Raw genomic sequence first — 19,938 nt, 5'->3', positions numbered from 1 at the left:
TCAAGGTGACCTGAAGGTTGCATTTAAAGTTGACTTCTGTATTGCTACTCTGGCCTCAGGTTATTGTAAAAGTTTGTTCAGACTGTGCAATTAAACTGTGCTACGATATGAAACTATTCGGTGTCAATTTAATGCCAAATCATTTATGGAGAATATGTATAATGTAAAATGTTATGCAGAACAGTCTGTGTTTTGTATTTCCAGGGCAGTGTTATTAAATGGGCATCTCGCTGGGACACCTACTTAACCATGAGTGATGTACAGATTCACTGGTTCTCAATTGTGAATTCAGTGGTTGTGGTTTTCTTCCTCTCTGGTGAGTTCATTATTATTGTTACACTTTTCATTTTAGTGGAACTAATTCAAGAAAAGACTGTATGTGGTCATTAAGACACCTCCTCCTACATTATATATTTTTGCTGCATTTTTTTAAAGACAAAGGCTAGGTTCACTGGTTGTGGGGAAACTATCTAACCAACACGCACAAAAATGCCAAGATGTAGCAGATAAGTATGCCACTTGTGGTCTACACTTAACTTAATAAAATCCAGGATCTGTGCCATTGTGCCAGTTCATTTTTCCCAAGCTAAAAAGGTTGTGCATGTGCATTATGCTTCTCATTGAAGTTTTGGGAAAATGCTCAGACTTCCTCTTCTAGAGTAGCTTAGATGTAATCTTAGTGTATAGTCTGTTCTTTTTCAAGGTTTTTCCCAGGAAGTACTAGTGCCAATGCTGGCAAACCTCAATGAATATCAATTAACACGATGCAGTCAAACTCTTATCGGTACCAATTGATACCAAGGACCTTCTGGCACCAGCCATGAACCTGCTGTCCTGTAGTGGTACTGGGAGGTGCATCAGTGCTGAGCCATTGAGGGGTCTTGCTGACAGCAGTTGGTGTTCAGAACGCTTCAGCAATTTGGTATCAAATAAGCCAATTGCAAAACACACCCAATTAATTAAAGAAGAAAATTGCCCTGTGATAGGGACTTTCAATAGAGTTCAGTCACACCCCAAATAGCTATTGGGTGTGTGTGTATATACACAATTAAATATTTAAATGCACGCGGTTTCCCCGGAACCAGTCAAACTGGGATTTACTCCTGTAATGTGTAAAGGATACATAGCATTTCAAAAATGTAAAAGACTTACAAACCAGGTAATCTTTCTTTCACACAATCAAAGCTTGTTTTAGGGCTGACTGACGCTGAATCTGCCAACCGTTCATGCCTAGATTACCAGGTCGTAACTAGGCTGCTGCTGGAGAACTACTTAGAAATTGAATTTCTCATCTTCAGTGGAAAATTACACTATGACTTTTCACTATGCAGCATAAGTGTGGTACCAGTGACTTGAATGCTTGGCATCAATATGAAAATGAAATGGTTTATTTTGCGATGTATTCCCTCCACCCTGCTCAGAAATGCTGTCTGCACCTTTAATGGGGTATTTTCCAGAATTTAATGGGAATTTTCCAGAACACAACTGTCTTACAGTAAATCATTTGAAAAAATCCTGTGTAATATTTCCACACACTCTTGAAGGAAAATGTTTTTCCACCTTTTGCTGATGCCTTGTCATGACGTTCAGCTGAAATAAGAGCTTGTGTCCCAACAATCAGAAAATGTTGACATTATTCAACTTTCATCTTTGAAAACATGATTTTTAAACTTTCTTTTCTTCCCCATAGGAATTCTCAGCATGATAATCATTCGAACTCTCAGGAAGGATATTGCGAACTATAACAGAGAAGATGACATTGTATGTATTTTGACCAAAGATCTGAAAAAGAATTTGACATGGGAATAAGGAGGGTATTTAACACTTAAGCTGCTGGCAGTTCCAGGGAAATTTCTGTCTCCCTGCGACAACTGGTTTAAATGTTCAGCTTGCGCACTGCACACTTGAAAAAGCCGACTAACTTATACATCTACATAAAAGTTTTCCATCTGGTATACTGCATCTGTAGAGCAAAGAAAGTATCTACAGTTGAAAGTATTCCAATTGGCTTACATTTCTTAACCAGTTTAAAAAACACAAGGAGGTGCTTCACTGCCTCTGAAGCAATTGTTGAAAGTCATTTCAGCATCCATGTTGTTCCTCAAATGCTTCCCCCCCCAACCATATACACCTATAAGTAAACTTTATAACGAACAGCTACGTTATATTTTAAAGTTCTGAAAGCAAATCACAAAACCAAGCAATACATCCACTCGCCCCATTTCCTAGTAACTTTTTGCCTTGGATTTACTTTCTCTGTTCCCAAAGCTTGGATTATTTATCTGGGCCTTCAGTCATGATATATTTTGGGCTGCCTTGTAAGTGTGAGCAGGCTGCCCCTCAGTGCCTTCACAAGCCTTGTATGTCCAACTGTGCTTTGAGCATGTGCTGTATATTTTTCAGTTTTTAATCTGTTCCATTTTAATATGTCAATCTGAATGGGGAAAGCCCCTATTGTGAAAGCAGAGTGCTGTGATTTTTTGTTTTACTTGCTGTCGTGATTTCTTCAGAAGATAATGAGAATGACAAAACTAATTTCTTTTTTCCTGAGAACGGTTTTAAGTTCCATTCCAGAACAGATCATAATTATAGTGTCCAACTATTAAAGGAAAATTGATCCTCTGACAAATTAAATCATTGTCCATAACTATTTACGGTTTATTCAACATCTGAACTGAGCTATTGGGAGACACCTGCAAGACCTTTTTAGGAATAAAGCAGCAACAGCAACTCTGTAATGCACCATAGATAGAGAATTGCCCTTCTAGCTCCCAAACTACCCATGAACAATACCTCAGGAGATCAACTATCATATTAAAATTAATTAAATAACAGATGTAGCTTTACTAGTACAAAATTAACTCAAACCTACTAAAATAAACAGTGGTTTGAAATTTTTTGGGGGTTTGCTGGTATTAAAAATTGATGTTCAGGGAAAGCACTTTACATGGTGCAACATAGATCACCAAATCCTACAGGTCTTTTTTTGACCCCCATAAGCTCCTTTGCATCTCTATCTTTTTGGTTTTGTTTCTCTTGTTTTCTATTTTTAGGACCAATGTTTTTATACTCTCAATCTGCCTCGTATTGTCACATCTTCATTTGGGCTGTAGAGAGAAAATAAAGGATCTGGATTTAGCATGTTCACACAGTGATCGTTCACTTTCAGGACCTGGTTTTGAACCCAGCTGATGCACGTAGAGTGAAAGTCTCTCTTCTGGTTATTCCTTTACGTGACATGAGTTTGAGCAGTGTTATCCTAGTTGCTATTGGACATGTGTTCACAGCACAAAACTACCCACAATTTGCACTAAATTTTCAGTCTTACTGAGATGCCAGAGGATGGCAGGTATGTGAAAAAAGAGAAAGCACCCTGCATGGCAAATTCTTACGGCACCAAAGTTGGAATTACGGTACTTCTGAGTAGAGAGACAGTTACTGTACATCATGGCACAGTGTACTTAGTCTTGGGCTGTTAATTGCTGCTGCATAATACTAAAGTGGAAAAAGTGTTCTATTTTTAGCACTGCCTCATTGAGTACAAAAATGATCAACAAGTAAAGAAGAAAGAACTATACAAAGACAAATGTTAGATTTGATTCACATGGGAAACCAGGTAAATAACATAACGTTTCTCAAAATTCAATTAAAAATTGAAATACAATTGAACCCATGCTGCTATTCTGACTCTTTTACTTAGCAGACAGGGGAGAACAGATTTTTTTTTATTCGTTCATGGGATGTGGGCGTCGCTGACGAGGCCAGCCTTTATTGCCCATCCCTAATTGCCCTTGAGAAGGTGGTGGTGAGCTGCCTTCTTGAACCGCTGCAGTCCGTGTGGTGAAGGTTTTCCCATAGTGCTGTTCGGAAGGGAGTTCCAGGATTTTGACCCAGCAACGATGAAGGAACGGCGATATATTTCCAAGTCGGGATGGTGTGTGACTTGGAGGGGAATGTGCAGGTGGTGTTGTTCCCATGTACCTGCTGCTCTTGTCCTTCTAGGTGGTAGAGGTCGTGGGTTTGGGAGGTGCTGTCGAAGATTGCCTCTCTGCTTTCTACATGTTATGTACTGGCCAAAGGGAGGTGAAAATAACGTGCAAAGTGATATTTTTAAATCCTCATGAGACTTTAAATTTGATGCTTGTAGGAGGACACAATGGAAGAATCTGGTTGGAAACTGGTCCATGGTGATGTGTTCAGACCACCTCAGTATCCCATGATTCTCAGCTCTCTCTTAGGATCTGGGATCCAATTATTCTGTATGATCCTAATTGTAATCAGTGAGTAATTACTATCCTATCTCTTCCTTCAAAATATGATCAGATGGGATTTTCATAGCCTTTTCTAATGTTGCATATGCATTCATTTTCAGTTGTTGCCATGTTAGGAATGCTATCCCCATCCAGCAGAGGGGCGCTGATGACAACTGCTTGTTTCCTCTTCATGTTCATGGGGTATGTTAACTGAAAATAATATGATTATTTTTCGATATGCTGAATTTCGTACACGAGAGTATTTTCCTCATACAGTCTTCATGTACAAAATAAACAGATTATCAGTTAAACAGGGGAGCAACCATTGGAGCAGCTTCTATAGGCATGTGTATATAACAGCTTTGTTCTGAAAGTGGACCTAAGATTTTCTTTTCTCCCATCTCAACAGTTCTATTGTGGTGAGGGAGAAAAAAACTTTTTGCAGAATGTTACTCTATTGGGTATTTTCGTTTTTAAATAATTCCTTCTTTTCTAAAGTTTTTTTTTGTTTAAGCAAAAAAGTGTTATTTCTAGTTAATTTCATAATCGTGTAAAAGCTATTGACATCAGCTTTCAAGTCCTGAACGAGTTCTCTAATTTTCATGTTGATAGTTGACTGTTTGAGGTTGGTGTCTTACTTAGGTTGGCTCATCTTCAGCTTTAATTGCTAAATGGGCAGCTGGCCTGAAGATGCATCTTGCAATGGATTCTTCCTAGTGGCCGATACCCATAAGAAGTGCTTGCATTTTCTTCAGATAATTCAGTTTCTAGAATTGCATGGCCTGTGCTGAGCACAGCATTGGTGTCTGTCATGAGAAATTTCATTGTGAAGAAGCCTTTCAAATGTGTATGAGTTCCCTCAGTACTCAGTGCTGCTAGCTGCTCTAAACTGGAACTATGCTTGTTGAAGAAGCATAGTTCCAGTTTAGAGCAGCTAGGGGGAAAAGTCCTGTAGGACAAGCAGTAGTTGAGTCACATTCCATACTGAATCAGCTAGAGTGAAGGGGGCAGGGTTGAGCAATCTCTGTTGTCACCATCTTTCAGCTTAACCAATACAGCCACTGTGTGAGGGTATATAGCTGCTTTAGTGTATGTCAACATCGGAACAGAAGTCTAAAAAATGGCTAACGGGTCAATTAGTGCAGTCTCCCCTAGCAGCAACACAGACCACCATTCAACCAAGGGTAGTTTTGTTGATTATTGGCCACAATTAACGTAGCTGGAATCAGTATAGGATGCGTTGTCATATTTGTGCAGACGTCAAAATTGAGATGTACATTGCTCCGTAGGAGCCACTGAAGTTGACCAAAGTTGTGATGGGTAGGTCATGCCTGATTAATCCAGTTGAACTTTAAGAGGAGGTTACTAACAAGGCAGACAGGGGAGTGGCTATGGATGTTATCTATATGGACTTCCAGAAGGCATTTGATTTGGTTCCGCACAAGAGATTATTAACATACATGAAAGTGCACGGAATTGGAGGTAATCTTAGGACATGGGTTGATAATTGGTTGTGAGGTAGGAGACAGAGAGTCAGAATAAATGGAATATATTCTGATTGGTGGAATGTGGCAAATGGTGTTACCCAGAGATCTGTACTGGCGCCTCAGCTTTTCAACATATATATTGACTTGGATGAAGGAATAGAGTGTTGTATATCCAAATTTGCAGATGACAAATTTGGATATACAAATTAGGAGCAACAGTTAAGTTGTGTAGATGGGAGCAGGAAGTTACAAAGGGACATAGACAGATTAAGTGGTTGGGCAAAACTCTGGCAGATGGAGTTGATCCACTTTTGAATATTTTCTAAATGGTGAGAGACTAGAAATTTTGGAGGAGCAAAGGGATTTGGGTGTCCAGGTACACACATCACTAAAAGCTAGTGCACAGGTACAAAAAGTAATCAAAACGGCTAATGGAATGTTGGCCTTTATCTCAAGAAGGTTGGAATACGAAGTTATGCTTCAGTTGTACAAATCCTTGATCAGACCCCATCTGGAGGATTGCATTCGGTTCTGGACACCGCACCTCAAGAAGGATGTATTCCTTCCTGGAGGGGGTTACGTTGCAGAGTTACCAAAATGATACTGGAGCTTAATGGGTTAAATCGTGATCAGGTTCATAGAAGAATCATAGAATTTTACAACATGGAAACAGGCCTTTCGGCCCAACATGTCCATGTCGCCTGGTTTATACCACTAAGCTAGTCCCAATTGCCTGCACTTGGCCCATATCCCTCTATACCCATCTTACCCATGTAACTGTCCAAATGCTTTTTAAAAGACAAAATTGTACCCGCCTCTACTACTGCCTCTGGCAGCTCGTTCCAGACACTCACCACCCTTTGAGTGAAAAAATTGCCCCTCTGGACCCTTTTCTATCTCTCCCCTCTCACCTTAAATCTATGCCCCCTCGTTATAGACTCCCCTACCTTTGGGAAAAGATTTTGACTATCGACCTTATCTATGCTCCTCATTATTTTATAGACTTCTATAAGATCACCCCTTAACCTCCTACTCTCCAGGGAAAAAAGTCTCAGTCTATCCATCCTCTCCCTATAAGTCAAACCATCAAGTCCCGGTAGCATCCTAGTAAATCTTTTCTGCACTCTTTCTAGTTTAATAATATCCTTTCTATAATAGGGTGACCAGAACTGTACACAGTATTCCAAGTGTGGCCTTACTAATGTCTTGTACAACTTCAACAAGACATCCCAACTCCTGTATTCAATGTTCTGACCAATGAAACCAAGCATGTTGAATGCCTTCTTCACCACCCTATCCACCTGTGACTCCACTTTCAAGGAGCTATGAACCTGTACTCCTAGATCTCTTTGTTCTATAACTCTCCCCAACGCCCTACCATTAACGGAGTAGGTCCTGGCCCGATTCGATCTACCAAAATGCATCACCTCACATTTATCTAAATTAAACTCCATCGGCCCACTGGCCCAATTTATCAAGATCCCGTTGCAATCCTAGATATCCTTCTTCACTGTCCACAATGCCACCAATCTTGGTGTCATCTGCAAACTTACTAACCATGCCTCCTAAATTCTCATCCAAATCATTAATATAAATAACAAATAACAGCGGACCCAGCACCGATCCCTGAGGCACACCGCTGGTCACAGGCCTCCAGTTTGAAAAACAACCCTCTACAACCACCCTCTGTCTTCTGTCGTCAATCCAATTTTGTATCCAATTGGCTACCTCACCTTGGATCCTGTGAGATTTAACCTTATGTAACAACCTACCATGCGGTACCTTGTCAAAGGCTTTGCTAAAGTCCATGTAGACCACGTCTACTGCACAGCCCTCATCTATCTTCTTGGTTACCCCTTCAAAGAACTCAATCAAATTCGTGAGACATGGTTTTCCTCTCACGAAACCATGCTGACTGTTCCTAATCAGTCCCTGCCTCTCCAAATGCCTGTAGATCCTGTCTCTCAGAATACCCTCTAACAACTTACCCACTACAGATGTCAGGCTCACCGGTCTGTAGTTCCCAGGCTTTTCCCTGCCGCCCTTCTTAAACAAAGGCACAACATTTGCTACCCTCCAATCTTCAGGCACCTCACCTGTAGCTGTCGATGATTCAAATATCTCTGCTCGGGGACCCGCAATTTCCTCCCTAACGTCCTGGGATACATTTCATCAGGTCCCGGAGATTTATCTACCTTGATGTGTGTTAAGACTTCCAGCACCTCCCTCTCTGTAATATGTACACTCCTCAAGACATCACTATTTATTTCCCCAAGTTCCCTAACATCCATGCCTTTCTCAACCGTAAATACCGATGTGAAAAATTCATTTAGGATCTCACCCATCTCTTGTGGTTCCGCACATAGATGACCTTGTTGATCCTTAAGAGGCCCTACTCTCTCCCTAGTTACTCTTTTGCCCTTTATGTATTTGTAGAAGCTCTTTGGATTCTCCTTTGCCTTATCTGCCAAAGCAATCTCATGTCCCCTTTTTGCCCTCCTGATTTCTCTCTTAACTCTACTCCGGCAATCTCTATACTCTTCAAGGGATCCACTTGATCCCAGCTGCCTATGCATGTCATATGCCTCCTTCTTCTTTTTGACTAGTGCCTCAATCTCCCGAGTCATCCAAGGTTCCCTACTTCTACCAGCCTTGCCCTTCACTTTATAAGGAATGTGCTTACCCTGAACCCTGGTTAACACACTTTTGAAAGCCTCCCACTTACCAGACGTCCCTTTGCCTGCCAACAGACTCTCCCAATCAACTTCTGAAAGTTCCTGTCTAATACCATCAAAATTGGCCTTTCCCCAATTTAGAATTTTAACTTTTGGGCCAGACCTATCATTCTCCATAGCTATCTTAAAACTAATGGAATTATGATTACTGGTCCCAAAGTGATCCCTCACTAACACTTCTGTCACCTGCCCTTCCTTATTTCCCAAGAGGAGGTCAAGTTTTGCCCCCTCTCTAGTCGGGCCATCCACATACTGAATGAGAAATTCTTCCTGAATACACTCAACAAATTTCTCTCCATCCAAGCCCCTAATGCTATGGCTGTCCCAATCAATGTTGGGAAAGTTAAAGTCCCCTACTATTGCCACCCTATTTTTCTTGCAGCATAAACTTTGGTTGTATTCTCTTAAGTTTAGACAGTTGAGGGTTGATCTAATTGATGTGTTTAAAATGATAAAAGAATTTGACAGGGTAGATACAGAGAAGCTATTTCTTTTGGTAGGGGAATCCAGAACAAGGGATTAGAGCAAAATTAGAGCTAGGCAGTTCAGGAGTGAAATCAGGAAGTACTTTTTCACTCAAAGGGTCATGGAAATGTGGAATTCTTTCCTCCAAAATGGCTATGAGATCGATAGTTTTTTTTTAAATTGGGAAAGGTATTGAGGGATATGGATCAAAGGCGGGTAATATGGAGTTGAGGTAACGATCAGCCGTGATTTAATTGAATGGCGAAATAGGCTCGAGGGGCTGAATGACCTCAGCCATTGCATCCCGTTGATACAGTTCCTGCAAATACAGCAGTAAATTTTGATGTGAATTGTAGATAACATTTAAATTCTTATTTTAAAAACTATTGCAAGATTTATTTTGTTACTTTACCATGAATGTTATGTGGAGTTTATTTTACATACGAACTGAGAATCTGCAATGACATTGTCCATAATTCTTAGGAAACCTACCATGGCAACCCAGGTGGTCTAAGTAGAGACTTTTTACTAGAGGTATATAAAATAGCTGACAAAACATTTGCAGGAATTGAATTACAATGTGAGGTATTCAACACTAACTAACTTTCTCCTTAAAATTTGTACCTGTGAAATATTTAACAGTGAGTCATTAAAAAGTAGACGAGTTATTGGCTCGCATTTTAAAGAAGTGTAATGATTTTGTGCTATGACATTCAATGATACTATTCTTTCAAAAATCTGGAACAGTTAATAAATTCATTCTTTTGAGAAATAGCTTTAATTGAACATCTCTAGTGCAACTCTATTACTAAGACCCAGTCATGCAGGTTGGAAGATTGCATTAATAAACAGTGTACCTCTAAGCATATCCAGTCAAGCTTACAGAAAATTTGTTATATTTTTCAGGTTGTTTGGTGGTTATTTTGCAGGCCGTTTGTACCGCACACTAAAAGGCCACCGATGGAGGAAAGGTGCTTTTTGCGTAAGTACATCGCATTGTACACTTTTAAAGTTTTTGAGTAATTTTGTTAGCTCATTTGTTACTTGGGCAATTTTTTGCTTAACCATTGTAAATTTACTTTGAAAAGGATTTTTTTAAACCATAGTTCAGTTCTAATTCATTGAATATTTCAAAGCTACTGTAAACATTAGGGGGTAGTTTTGTGAGGCATAGCTCCTGGTGTTGAGGCTGATTGGTGAGTGCAATAGCAGAGGTAGGGCTACAACATTGGCCCAAAATTTACTGTAGCAGGGCAACGAGCAGCATCTGCCGTTAGTTAGATTTGCCCATGCCCATTTAATCTCAATGATATTTTGCACCCCAAATTGCTGGAAGTTCGAGATGGAAACGTCACAGAGCCCTCCACAGGGCATCTGGGATCTGAGCAAATAGGGAAAGCAACTGTGTATCTCCTTAACCAATCAAACTGAAGGATTGTGAAATTAACAGCACAAGGACTGAAGGAAGTGTGGGGTAGAATGTCAAATCGGGAAAGAAAGATTGGATTAAGGGAGAGAAAAAAGAGACAAAGGAAAAGTTTTTTTAAAAATTTAAAATTTCGTATTTTTAAAATCTCCAACAATTAAAACCTTAAGGAATGAGACTCCACACTTGTAATAGTTAATTTTCAGTACCAGAGAGGTTGACTAGCAGTAATTAATACTTATCACATCATTAAAATGGTACGTAAAATGAAATGGACTAGACTTAACTTTCTGTGGTGAGTTTAGTTTATATCTACTTCACAGATGCAGCAACTTCACGCCATTCAATGCATTTCAATGGTGAGGCAGTGGTTCCCACAACTTCCTGATGTGCATTTCTGGTGGACGAGGCTCCATGCTCAGAGTTGCATTCAAAAATCGGCCCAATAGCACTTCGAAATGGGATTGAACCCTTCCAAAGTTTGAAATATTGAAGTTGTTGCCTGTTACAAATTTACGGTTTTGCCTTTGGGTACAACAGTTTTAATTACTCCTGTAAGTCAGACTTGAACAAAATAATTCCTAGCTAACCTCCCTTCGAGCCTGGCCAATAATTGCCCTCATAGCTTTCTATTTGGTAAAAACCTGACTGACTGCACTCTTTGGACCTGACCGACCGACCCATCCGCTCTGCCTTTTTTTTTATCTCCCTCTATTCACAGCCAGAAAGGAAGAAAGACTTCCCAACACAATGAGGTGCTTATTGATTGCCAAAAGAGACTAACGAGTTGCAGACCAACAAATTATTTAGTCTATGGCCAAACAACATCAAAGCTAGCTCATCAGCATTTTAACCACTTATCGTTTCAGTGACTTTCTTTTAACTTGTGTGAATGCACATTGCTTTAAAAACACATTTAAAAGTAACTTTTCCCCTCCAAATCCTTTCTATGCAAAATTAGTCAAAAAATCCCAAAAATGCCACTGAGGACAAAATTCAGCCTAAAGTTTAGAAATAAAGCATTGTAATCTAACTGCAGATCTTTATGAAAATATGTGGGTTATGTGTATATCTTTATGGGAAAGTTATTCGAGTGATTAAAGCAGTAACGGTAAACACGCAATGTTAATAGGCTGTTTTGAGGAATGTAGTAATATTTCTGCACCATGTCCTGTAACAAAATGTTTAGAATTTTCTGTTCTGCTTCAGTCTTAGATAATCAACACATAGTTAAGAATTGGATTTCAAATGCCCCTAGGCACTTTGTGCAGTATTACATGTAACTTCCTCCTGTACTTTATTTACCATGCTGATCTGGGAAAGATGAATGCATGAAATCTAATCGACATTTGGAAGAAAAGACCATAAGACAAAGGTTGGGAACTCAGCTGAGTAAGGCAGCAAATATGTTCCAACACTGTAATGTTCTGTGCTACACTGCCTCAAAGATGTATCTTTTAAATACCAGGGTTTAAAGATTTTACTCATTAATATTTGTTTGTTTTCTTCTTTATTTACAGACTGCTACTCTCTATCCTAGCATTGTATTTGGATTATGTTTTGTCCTAAATTGTTTCATTTGGGGAAAACATTCATCAGGAGCTGTAAGTATTCATATAAACATCATTTGATAGCGATAAGAACTCTTTATTCATAGTGATTTAGTGAGTCACTGCTGTAATCCAGGCTTGAGTCTTGGAAACATTTCTCATGGAAAGCTGGTTATAGTGGATAATCGTAAAGCATAACAACAATACACAAGCTCCTGCTTTTCTGTTTTAGTTCATCGTTGAGTCAGGCAATGATCTCCCCTCCCCACCCCCCACCCCAAACCTACTATCTGCTACTGGCATTCTAATATTAAAGGCAAAATAAAGTAGACATTTATTTTAAACAAACCTTCATATTTATGTCCATGTGTATGCAACAAGAGTGCCCAATTTTTTCTTCTATGCTCATTTTACTTTTAATTGTACTTCTAATGAAAAAAGGAAGCAGAGTTGGTAGGTGGAACAAGAGTAGTAGAAATTCTTGGTAGGACTATCATCTACATTCAAATATCAAACTGATTTTATATTTTGATATTTATGCTGGAGTCCAGTTTTTAATGAAAAGCAATATGTAAAATCAAGAAAGTTACAGAATAGAAATAGGCCATTCGCCTATCAACCTTGCACCCTGATTTTCTCCACATGAGCCATCTACTCTAATCCCACTCTCCTCATGCCCCAAATCCTTTAATAATCTCCTTTTCTAAGCAACTATCTTAATTTTAAGATAATTTATGCACTCAGCTTCAACAAAGGTTTGTGGCAGAAAATCTCACATTCTAACTTCTCACTATGTAAAGGAATTTTTTCTAATCTTTTAATTGTTTTTGTGATTATCTCAAATTTGTACTTGCAAGCGGTAAAGAATGAACTTGCATTTATATAATGTCTTTCACAACCTCAGGACCCAAAATTCTACACAGCCAATGAAGTACTTTTGAAGTGCAGTGATCATTGTAATGTAGGGAAATGCAGCAGCCAAATTGTGCACAGCAAGGTCCCACAGAGAGCAATAAAATAAATAATTCTCTGTTTTATTGATGTTTTTTGAGAGGTGAATGTTGGCCAGGACACGCAGAACTCTCATCTTCTGCAAGTAGTGCTGTGGGATCTTTTACGTCCACCTGAGAAGGCAGACAGAAAGAACTCAGTTTAGTATCTCATTGGAGAGTACTCTCTTAGTACTGCACTGATGTCAGCCAAAATTACATGCTTAAGTCTCTGAGTGGGGCTTGACCCCATGACCTTGAGGTGAAATTGCAACCAAAGAGCCAAGGTTGACACCTAAACAATAGAATTTTTAACATTAACTACCATCACCACCTGCTGAAAGCAACAGTGGGAGGAATGGTGGAGAGAGGACAAAGTTGTTGTACTATCTGTGGACTCTAATTTGTCAGTCCAATACAATCTCAAACTCTGGATTCCTTTAGATAATGGGATTGTTGTTCATGACTATATGAGTAACAATCCTGAGGTATGAAATACATTGTAACAGGAGCAGTAACAAAATGCTTACTATGATTTTGAAGATATTCAGAGAAATGTACATTTTCAGATATTGCTTGAATTTTTGCTATGACCTTTTAACCCTACTTTTGATTTCTCAAAGCAGTAAAATCAGTTGAGAAGTTTCACAGTCTCCCTATTTGATGTTGAAGTGAAACTTTAATTGCTGAATTTCAATTACAGTGCTATAGTATAAGTCTCTATGCTTAAGTTTCCCATACAGAGAACCTTATAGACTTGTTTTTTCTTTTAATCTCAATTGGACAAACACTTTGATTTCTAAAACCATCTCTACAGTTTTTCCTCAAGGAACTTTATAAACTTTTTAGTTAACTGTTAATGATGTTTTTGTATTTTTAAAGGTTCCTTTTCCTACTATGTTGGCCCTTCTCTGTATGTGGTTTGGTATCTCCCTTCCTTTGGTGTACCTTGGCTATTATTTTGGTTTTCGAAAGCAACCGTATGACAACCCTGTGCGCACCAATCAAATACCACGTCAGGTCCCTGAACAGAGATGGTACATGAACAAATTTGTTGGGTAAGTTGTTGATTATTAGTACAAAGTTGAGATAACAATCATGTCTAACTTTTAACTTTCTACAATCAGAAATTATTATTTAATTTATCACGTTTTTATATTTTTTGGGCAAAATTTAATTTGATTGAAGTTGGACTATATCTTTGCAAAAGGCTTACAAACGTAATGCTTTTAGTAATCAGGATGGAGGGCCTCCTATGTACTTCAGTGTGTTTGTTTCGGATTGTTTAAGCAAATGTGTGAAATGCACAAATAAAATCCTTTCTTGCAGGGCATCTCAACAACGTTAAAAGAAAAAAAGCCTTTGGTGCAGCATACCCCTAAGCTATTGGGTCCATGCCGGCATTTCATAGGAACAGGAGTAGGCCATTCAGTCCCTTGAGTCTGTTCTGTCATTCAATTTGACCATGGCTGATCTGTACCTCTACTCCATTTACCTGCTTTTGCTCCATATCCCTTGATCCCCTTACCTAACAAAAATCTATCAATCTTAGTCTTGAAAATGTCATTACCCAACATTCAGAGCCTTTTGGGGCAGAGTGTTCCAGATTTCCACTATCCTTTGTGAAAATGTGCTTCCTGATTTCACTTCTAAATGATCTAGCTCTAATTTTAAGAATATGCCCCCTTGTTCTGGATTCCTCCACAAGAGCAAATAGTTTCTCTGTATCTACCCTATTGAATCCCTTTATCATTTTAATCAATTTGATTAGATCGCACCTCAACCTTCTAAATTCAAGGGAATGCAAACAATCTTTATGCAACCTGTCCTCACGATTTAACCCTTTAAGTGTCGGTATCATTCTGGTGAATCTGTGCTGTACCCCCTCCAAGACCAATATATCTTGAAGCCCAAAACTGAACACAATACTCCTGATGGGATCTGACCAAGGGCTTGTACAACTGAAGTTTCACTTTTGTATTCCAATCCCCTTGAGATAAAGACCAACATTCCATTGGCCTTTTTGATTACGTTTTGCACCTGTGCACTAGCTTTTAGTGATTTGTGTACATGAGCACCTAAATCTCTTTGCTGCTCCACAGCTCCTAGTTTCTCATTATTAAGAAAATATTCCAATTTGTCTTTCTCGGATTCAAAATGGATGACCTCACACTTCCACACGTTGAATGCCATCTGCCAGTTTTGCCCACTAACTTAATCTTAAAGTCTCTTTGTAACTTCCTGGGTTATAAACATTTTATATTTTAAAGAGGGTTCTCCAAGAGGTGCCATAGTTTGTAATTCAAAATTAGAGCCATGCAGAAATCAATCTGCAAAAGCAGAGACTGCAGAGCATGTGGTCAGAAGATCAATGGAATTCAGCTTCAGATAAAGAACCTCTGCATTTCTTAAACTGTTGCAAAGGATCGGGTTAAGCTACAGGTTGTAGGTTGCAATCCTTCTGGAATTTATTTTTTATTCATTCTCAGGCATCGCTGGCAAGGTCAACATTTATTGCCCATTCCTAATTGCCCTGAGAACGTGGTGGTGGGCCTTCTTAGCAGTTTAATACAAATACTGGAAATACTCAACAGGGTTATCAGTGTCTGGAGGGAACATACAAGTTAATGAAACACCGCCACAGATGCTGACTGACCTGTTGAGTGCCTCTAACACTCCTCATTTTGTTTCAGATTTCAAACAGATTTTGTTTTCAGTTAGAATAGTGACACTAATTTATCTTTTTTAATCATAGAATATTAGGGCATAGAAACAGGATATTCACCCCAGCAAGTATTATGCTGATGTGTTTCTCCACATTAGTTCTCCACTAGTCTAAACCTGCTCGCTCCCAGTGTCCTTCAATAATGCTTTTTTTCAAGCAACTATCTAATTCATATTTTAAAAGAATTGTAACCACCCGCTGTTTGGAAAAAAAATGCTAGCCATCGCTTTGTTTTTTGTGATTATTTTAAGTTTGTGCTCTCATGTTATTGTCTTGCCAACCAGTACAAACAACCTATCATTACTTACTTTGTCATAACCCTTAATAATCTTTAAGTCTTCAATCATATTGTTGTATTTCAGTGGCATGAGCTGATTTTACTGTTTTATTTTTGCAGAATTCTTATGGCTGGTATCCTGCCATTTGGTGCAATGTTTATTGAGCTGTTCTTTATTTTCAGCGTAAGTGAATCTAAAATATTTTTAAGTTGATGCTAGCTCTTCCACTGGAGTTGCCTGATGATACTATTTCCCTATGCATCTCTTGTATCCTTTTATATTCTTCCTTTTCAAATATTTAATTCCCTTTTAAATGATATATTTTCTGCCTCAATAGCTACTTGTGATAAAACATTTGATTTGTTCTAATAACTCTGAAGAAACTACTAATTTCTCCCTTCGCCCTAGTGATATTCCTGAGTTACATCCCCTTGTTACATGTCCACCAACTGATGGAAACAATTTTTCATCAATTTACCATCTCAAAACCCTTCATAATTTTGAAAACCTTTATTAGATTTCCCTCAGTGTTTGCAAATAGAATCTTCATTAATCAGGGTAATGCAGTAATGTAAAACATGCCTATTGACCCAATTTTGATTTTGTAACTCTGTCTTTGCAGTTTGAAAATATTGCAGCATTTATAAAGCTTTCCTATCCAGAAACTGATGCTTTAATTAGCTGCCAGCCAAAACAGCTTTGATTATAATCTTGAAGACTTGTTATTATTCAAGAATAGTTTTATTTAAATTGAAACTTTTTTTTGTTCGCAGGCAATTTGGGAGAACCAATTCTATTACCTCTTTGGATTCTTATTTTTGGTATTTATTATCCTGGTTGTGTCATGCTCTCAAATCAGCATTGTCATGGTTTACTTCCAACTCTGTGCAGAGGTATGATCAGACACACATACCTTTGCCTTGTATAAATATTGAATCACATGACTGTCCTCATCTTAATTTTCATTTTATGTGGTAAAACCTGGTTTTAAAAGATAAGGAAGTTAGATGATCCTTTAAATTGGCATCAACAAAAACTGGAATCTGTTGTTATTTTTTTTTGCAGTTTCCCTCCCCTAAAGGTTTTGGTTTCTTGCTGGGCCCATGGTTCTATGTCTCCCTCCAATGGCACATAACCTAAGTGGCCATTATTTACGTATGAGCATTGATGGAGACTATCAATAGGTTATGAAGTATGGCATCATCGTATTTAAGTACTATCCTGTTTGCACCTAGTGCCACTCACATCTAGTTTTAGCAGAGGTGGTTGCAGATGGAACTAGTAACCTTAGACAGTTTTCCCATTCCTAACCTGTGAGTGCCAAGGTCTGTTGTAGTGCTATGACTGAGATCAGCTAACTCTACTCGAATCTGGGAACTTTGTGATCTGCATGGCTCAATTATTTGCTGGATACACTCAGCTATTGGGAGTTCAATCCACATTTAATTGCTAATAAGACATTTGAATCAGCCATTCACAATTGCTTGATACATCATTTAGTGCGGCAAGCATTTGATTTGCAGGTGTACCTGGCTGAATAAGATATCTGTTTCTATCACTCAATGTACCCACTTTGCTCGGCATCCAAATTGGCCTGGACCCATTTAAGATCTTGAGCTAAGACAGAGACTATTAGTGACCCTGGCCACTCAGTTATGTTGCCTCCACTCCCAAATTGCACAAAAGCAAAGTTATCATATCCCTAATACTTCCCACCCTCATACAGCTTGCTTGCACTTCTGCACAGCTGTTTACCCCAGTAGTTATCTTGGCTGAAAGCAGGGACCAACTGAAGAGATTGGATTTACTACATAGGCATTTTTGGCTATTTTTAATACCTCTGTTTTGTTTCTCCCCACTGCCCCATATTTCCTAAAGGAACTGGCTCATGCTGGGATGTGATTCCACTGCTGTCTGCAGCCTACTGGTACCTTGTAAATGACCATTCTTCATGTGTGAGCCAAGACAGTGAGAGTTGGCAGACTGTGATGTGGGAGTCATCACAGCTGTGCCCAATTCTGTTCTCATGCAACATTTACGTATGAATAGTTTCCCACAGGGGACATTATACAGCAGAATCTTCCCTATTTACCTATTCATTCTTCTTTTTCTCCCCCCGCCCCCCCCCCCCCCCCCCCAATCCAAACGCGCTGGGGCCAATTATCGCACCTTTATTGTGATCAGATTCTGCAAGCGCTGGGATCAAACCTGGGACATTCTTGGTCTATATAATGAGTTCCATGCTGGGGAACATATTTACCAAATGAGCCAACAAGACAAAAATTTTATTACGGCACATTTTGGATGATTCCCAGTGGGAAAGGAGGAAACCCTTTTTTTTCCAAGACTGAGCTAGATATGGCAGGATGGGCTCGTTCAGGATAATGGCAGCCATCTTTCTGAAAGCGAACAATAAAAATAAGCTGCCAGAAGTGTGAATTTCAGATTTGTATGCCAATTCCACTGACTGTCATTTGTTTAATACTAAATTCAGCATTATTAGAATACACCTGAGAGATTTAAGAGTCTATTTTGATGAAATGTTTAGCTGCAAGAGTCTTGGGATGAATACGAAACTTGAAGTTTCTGTTGGGTTGTACTCATTGAAGAAAGCCTTTGCTCTCGTTCTAATGAAAACATCGACTAACCTGCTCTTTCCTTTGGCATTTTAGGATTATAGATGGTGGTGGAGAACGTTCTTGGTGTCCGGTGGATCAGCATTTTATGTGCTTGTTTATGCCATATTTTACTTTGTTAATAAGGTACGATTGATGGAAAATCAAACATGATTTAAATTTGCTTTATTAATTCTGACTAAAATTATGGATTTGCTGATGCACAATTTCAGGATATGTTTTAAAAACTGTTAAGATTTATTCTTTGGCAATGAAATTCAAAACTGTTAGATGTAGAATTGCACTTTAAAAAAAAATCTTATTCTTTTCTAGTTGGATATTGTGGAATTCATCCCATCATTGTTGTATTTTGGCTACACAACCCTGATGGTGCTTTCTTTCTGGCTGCTAACTGGAACTATTGGATTCTATGCTGCATACATGTTCATACGAAAAATCTACGCTGCTGTAAAAATAGACTGAAAAGACCAGCCTCGCAATAAGGAGTTCATGTATATGATGGGCCTTTTAACTGTAAATGCTAATGGACATGTTGGCAAGCACCTCTTGATTCTGAAGAATATGATTCTGAAAAATTCCTTCAATTTGGGTAATTGCACGGTGTTCACTTTTGGAGCGATTAGGCAACAGGATTGGAGTTCTTAAGAGGTGGTTTTTATATGCCAGTTTTGTTTTGGAGAACAACACATTTAGGATGCTGCATAGGCATTAATTATAAAAAGCATTGATATCCATTCCCAGCTTTGTTCCAGTATGCCATTGTGAACATTGTACATAACGAATTAAACTAGCTTTTACCTACTTCATCACTGAGTGTTATTGTGCCGGATGCTTTTGGGGAAAAAAAATCGATTATTGGAAATATTTGTTGCCTCTTAAGTTGTATCTTAAGTGTTCATGCATTTTGCAGTTAAGTAGGTTATGGAAATTTTTATGTACAAATGCAACTAACAGCTTTGAGGCCAGAGCCAATTTGCAAAGAGATATCCGTAGAATGTCGATTGAGTGCCATTTTTTGTTTGATCAGAAAAGTTCATTACTTGTACTTTATATGCAGCTCCACTAACTTGAAAGAATTTAGCTTTTTAATAAGAGGTACAGAATATCTGTAGCTCAAGAAGCACCAGAGTGACCTACTTTACTCAAGTATATTCATAAACAGACAATGTCCATTCTATTTGAGTACTTTGAAGAAAGCCGAGTTGCTCAGTGAGGAATGTCATAGGGGTGTAATGCCTAGAATTTGGTTGTGGATTTTGGTTGATGGATTTTCCACTCTTAACGTCTTCACATCCAGTTGAAGTGTACCTTGTCTGAACATATTTGTTACTACAATTACAGTTGGGCCAAACAACTGAAGTGGACTATACACCAAAAAGCTGATTACATTTATT

General features: G+C 38.7%; 1 protein-coding gene across 2 annotated transcripts in view; it reads left to right on the top strand.

The window, feature by feature from the left end:
- Positions 1 to 19,350, top strand: part of tm9sf4 (transmembrane 9 superfamily protein member 4) — a 39,859-nt gene extending 20,509 nt beyond the window's left edge. Inside the window, exons 8-18 of one of the 2 annotated variants that reach the window (XM_068000440.1) lie at positions 205 to 316; positions 1,691 to 1,761; positions 4,148 to 4,280; positions 4,373 to 4,454; positions 9,847 to 9,922; positions 11,887 to 11,970; positions 13,788 to 13,963; positions 16,028 to 16,091; positions 16,682 to 16,801; positions 18,581 to 18,670; positions 18,857 to 19,350. In XM_068000440.1, the coding sequence (XP_067856541.1) occupies positions 205 to 316; positions 1,691 to 1,761; positions 4,148 to 4,280; positions 4,373 to 4,454; positions 9,847 to 9,922; positions 11,887 to 11,970; positions 13,788 to 13,963; positions 16,028 to 16,091; positions 16,682 to 16,801; positions 18,581 to 18,670; positions 18,857 to 19,006 (1,158 nt within the window). In that variant the 3' untranslated portion in view covers positions 19,007 to 19,350. The remainder of the gene's footprint in view (positions 1 to 204; positions 317 to 1,690; positions 1,762 to 4,147; positions 4,281 to 4,372; positions 4,455 to 9,846; positions 9,923 to 11,886; positions 11,971 to 13,787; positions 13,964 to 16,027; positions 16,092 to 16,681; positions 16,802 to 18,580; positions 18,671 to 18,856) is intronic. The other variant, XM_068000441.1, reaches the window with a different exon arrangement.
- The last annotated feature ends 588 nt before the right edge of the window (positions 19,351 to 19,938 follow it).

This window comes from Heptranchias perlo, chromosome 19 (genome assembly GCF_035084215.1).
Source record: "Heptranchias perlo isolate sHepPer1 chromosome 19, sHepPer1.hap1, whole genome shotgun sequence".
Classification (NCBI taxonomy): domain Eukaryota; kingdom Metazoa; phylum Chordata; class Chondrichthyes; order Hexanchiformes; family Hexanchidae; genus Heptranchias; species Heptranchias perlo.
Note: the sequence above shows the minus strand (reverse complement) of the source record. Positions and strands in the feature narration are given on the sequence as shown.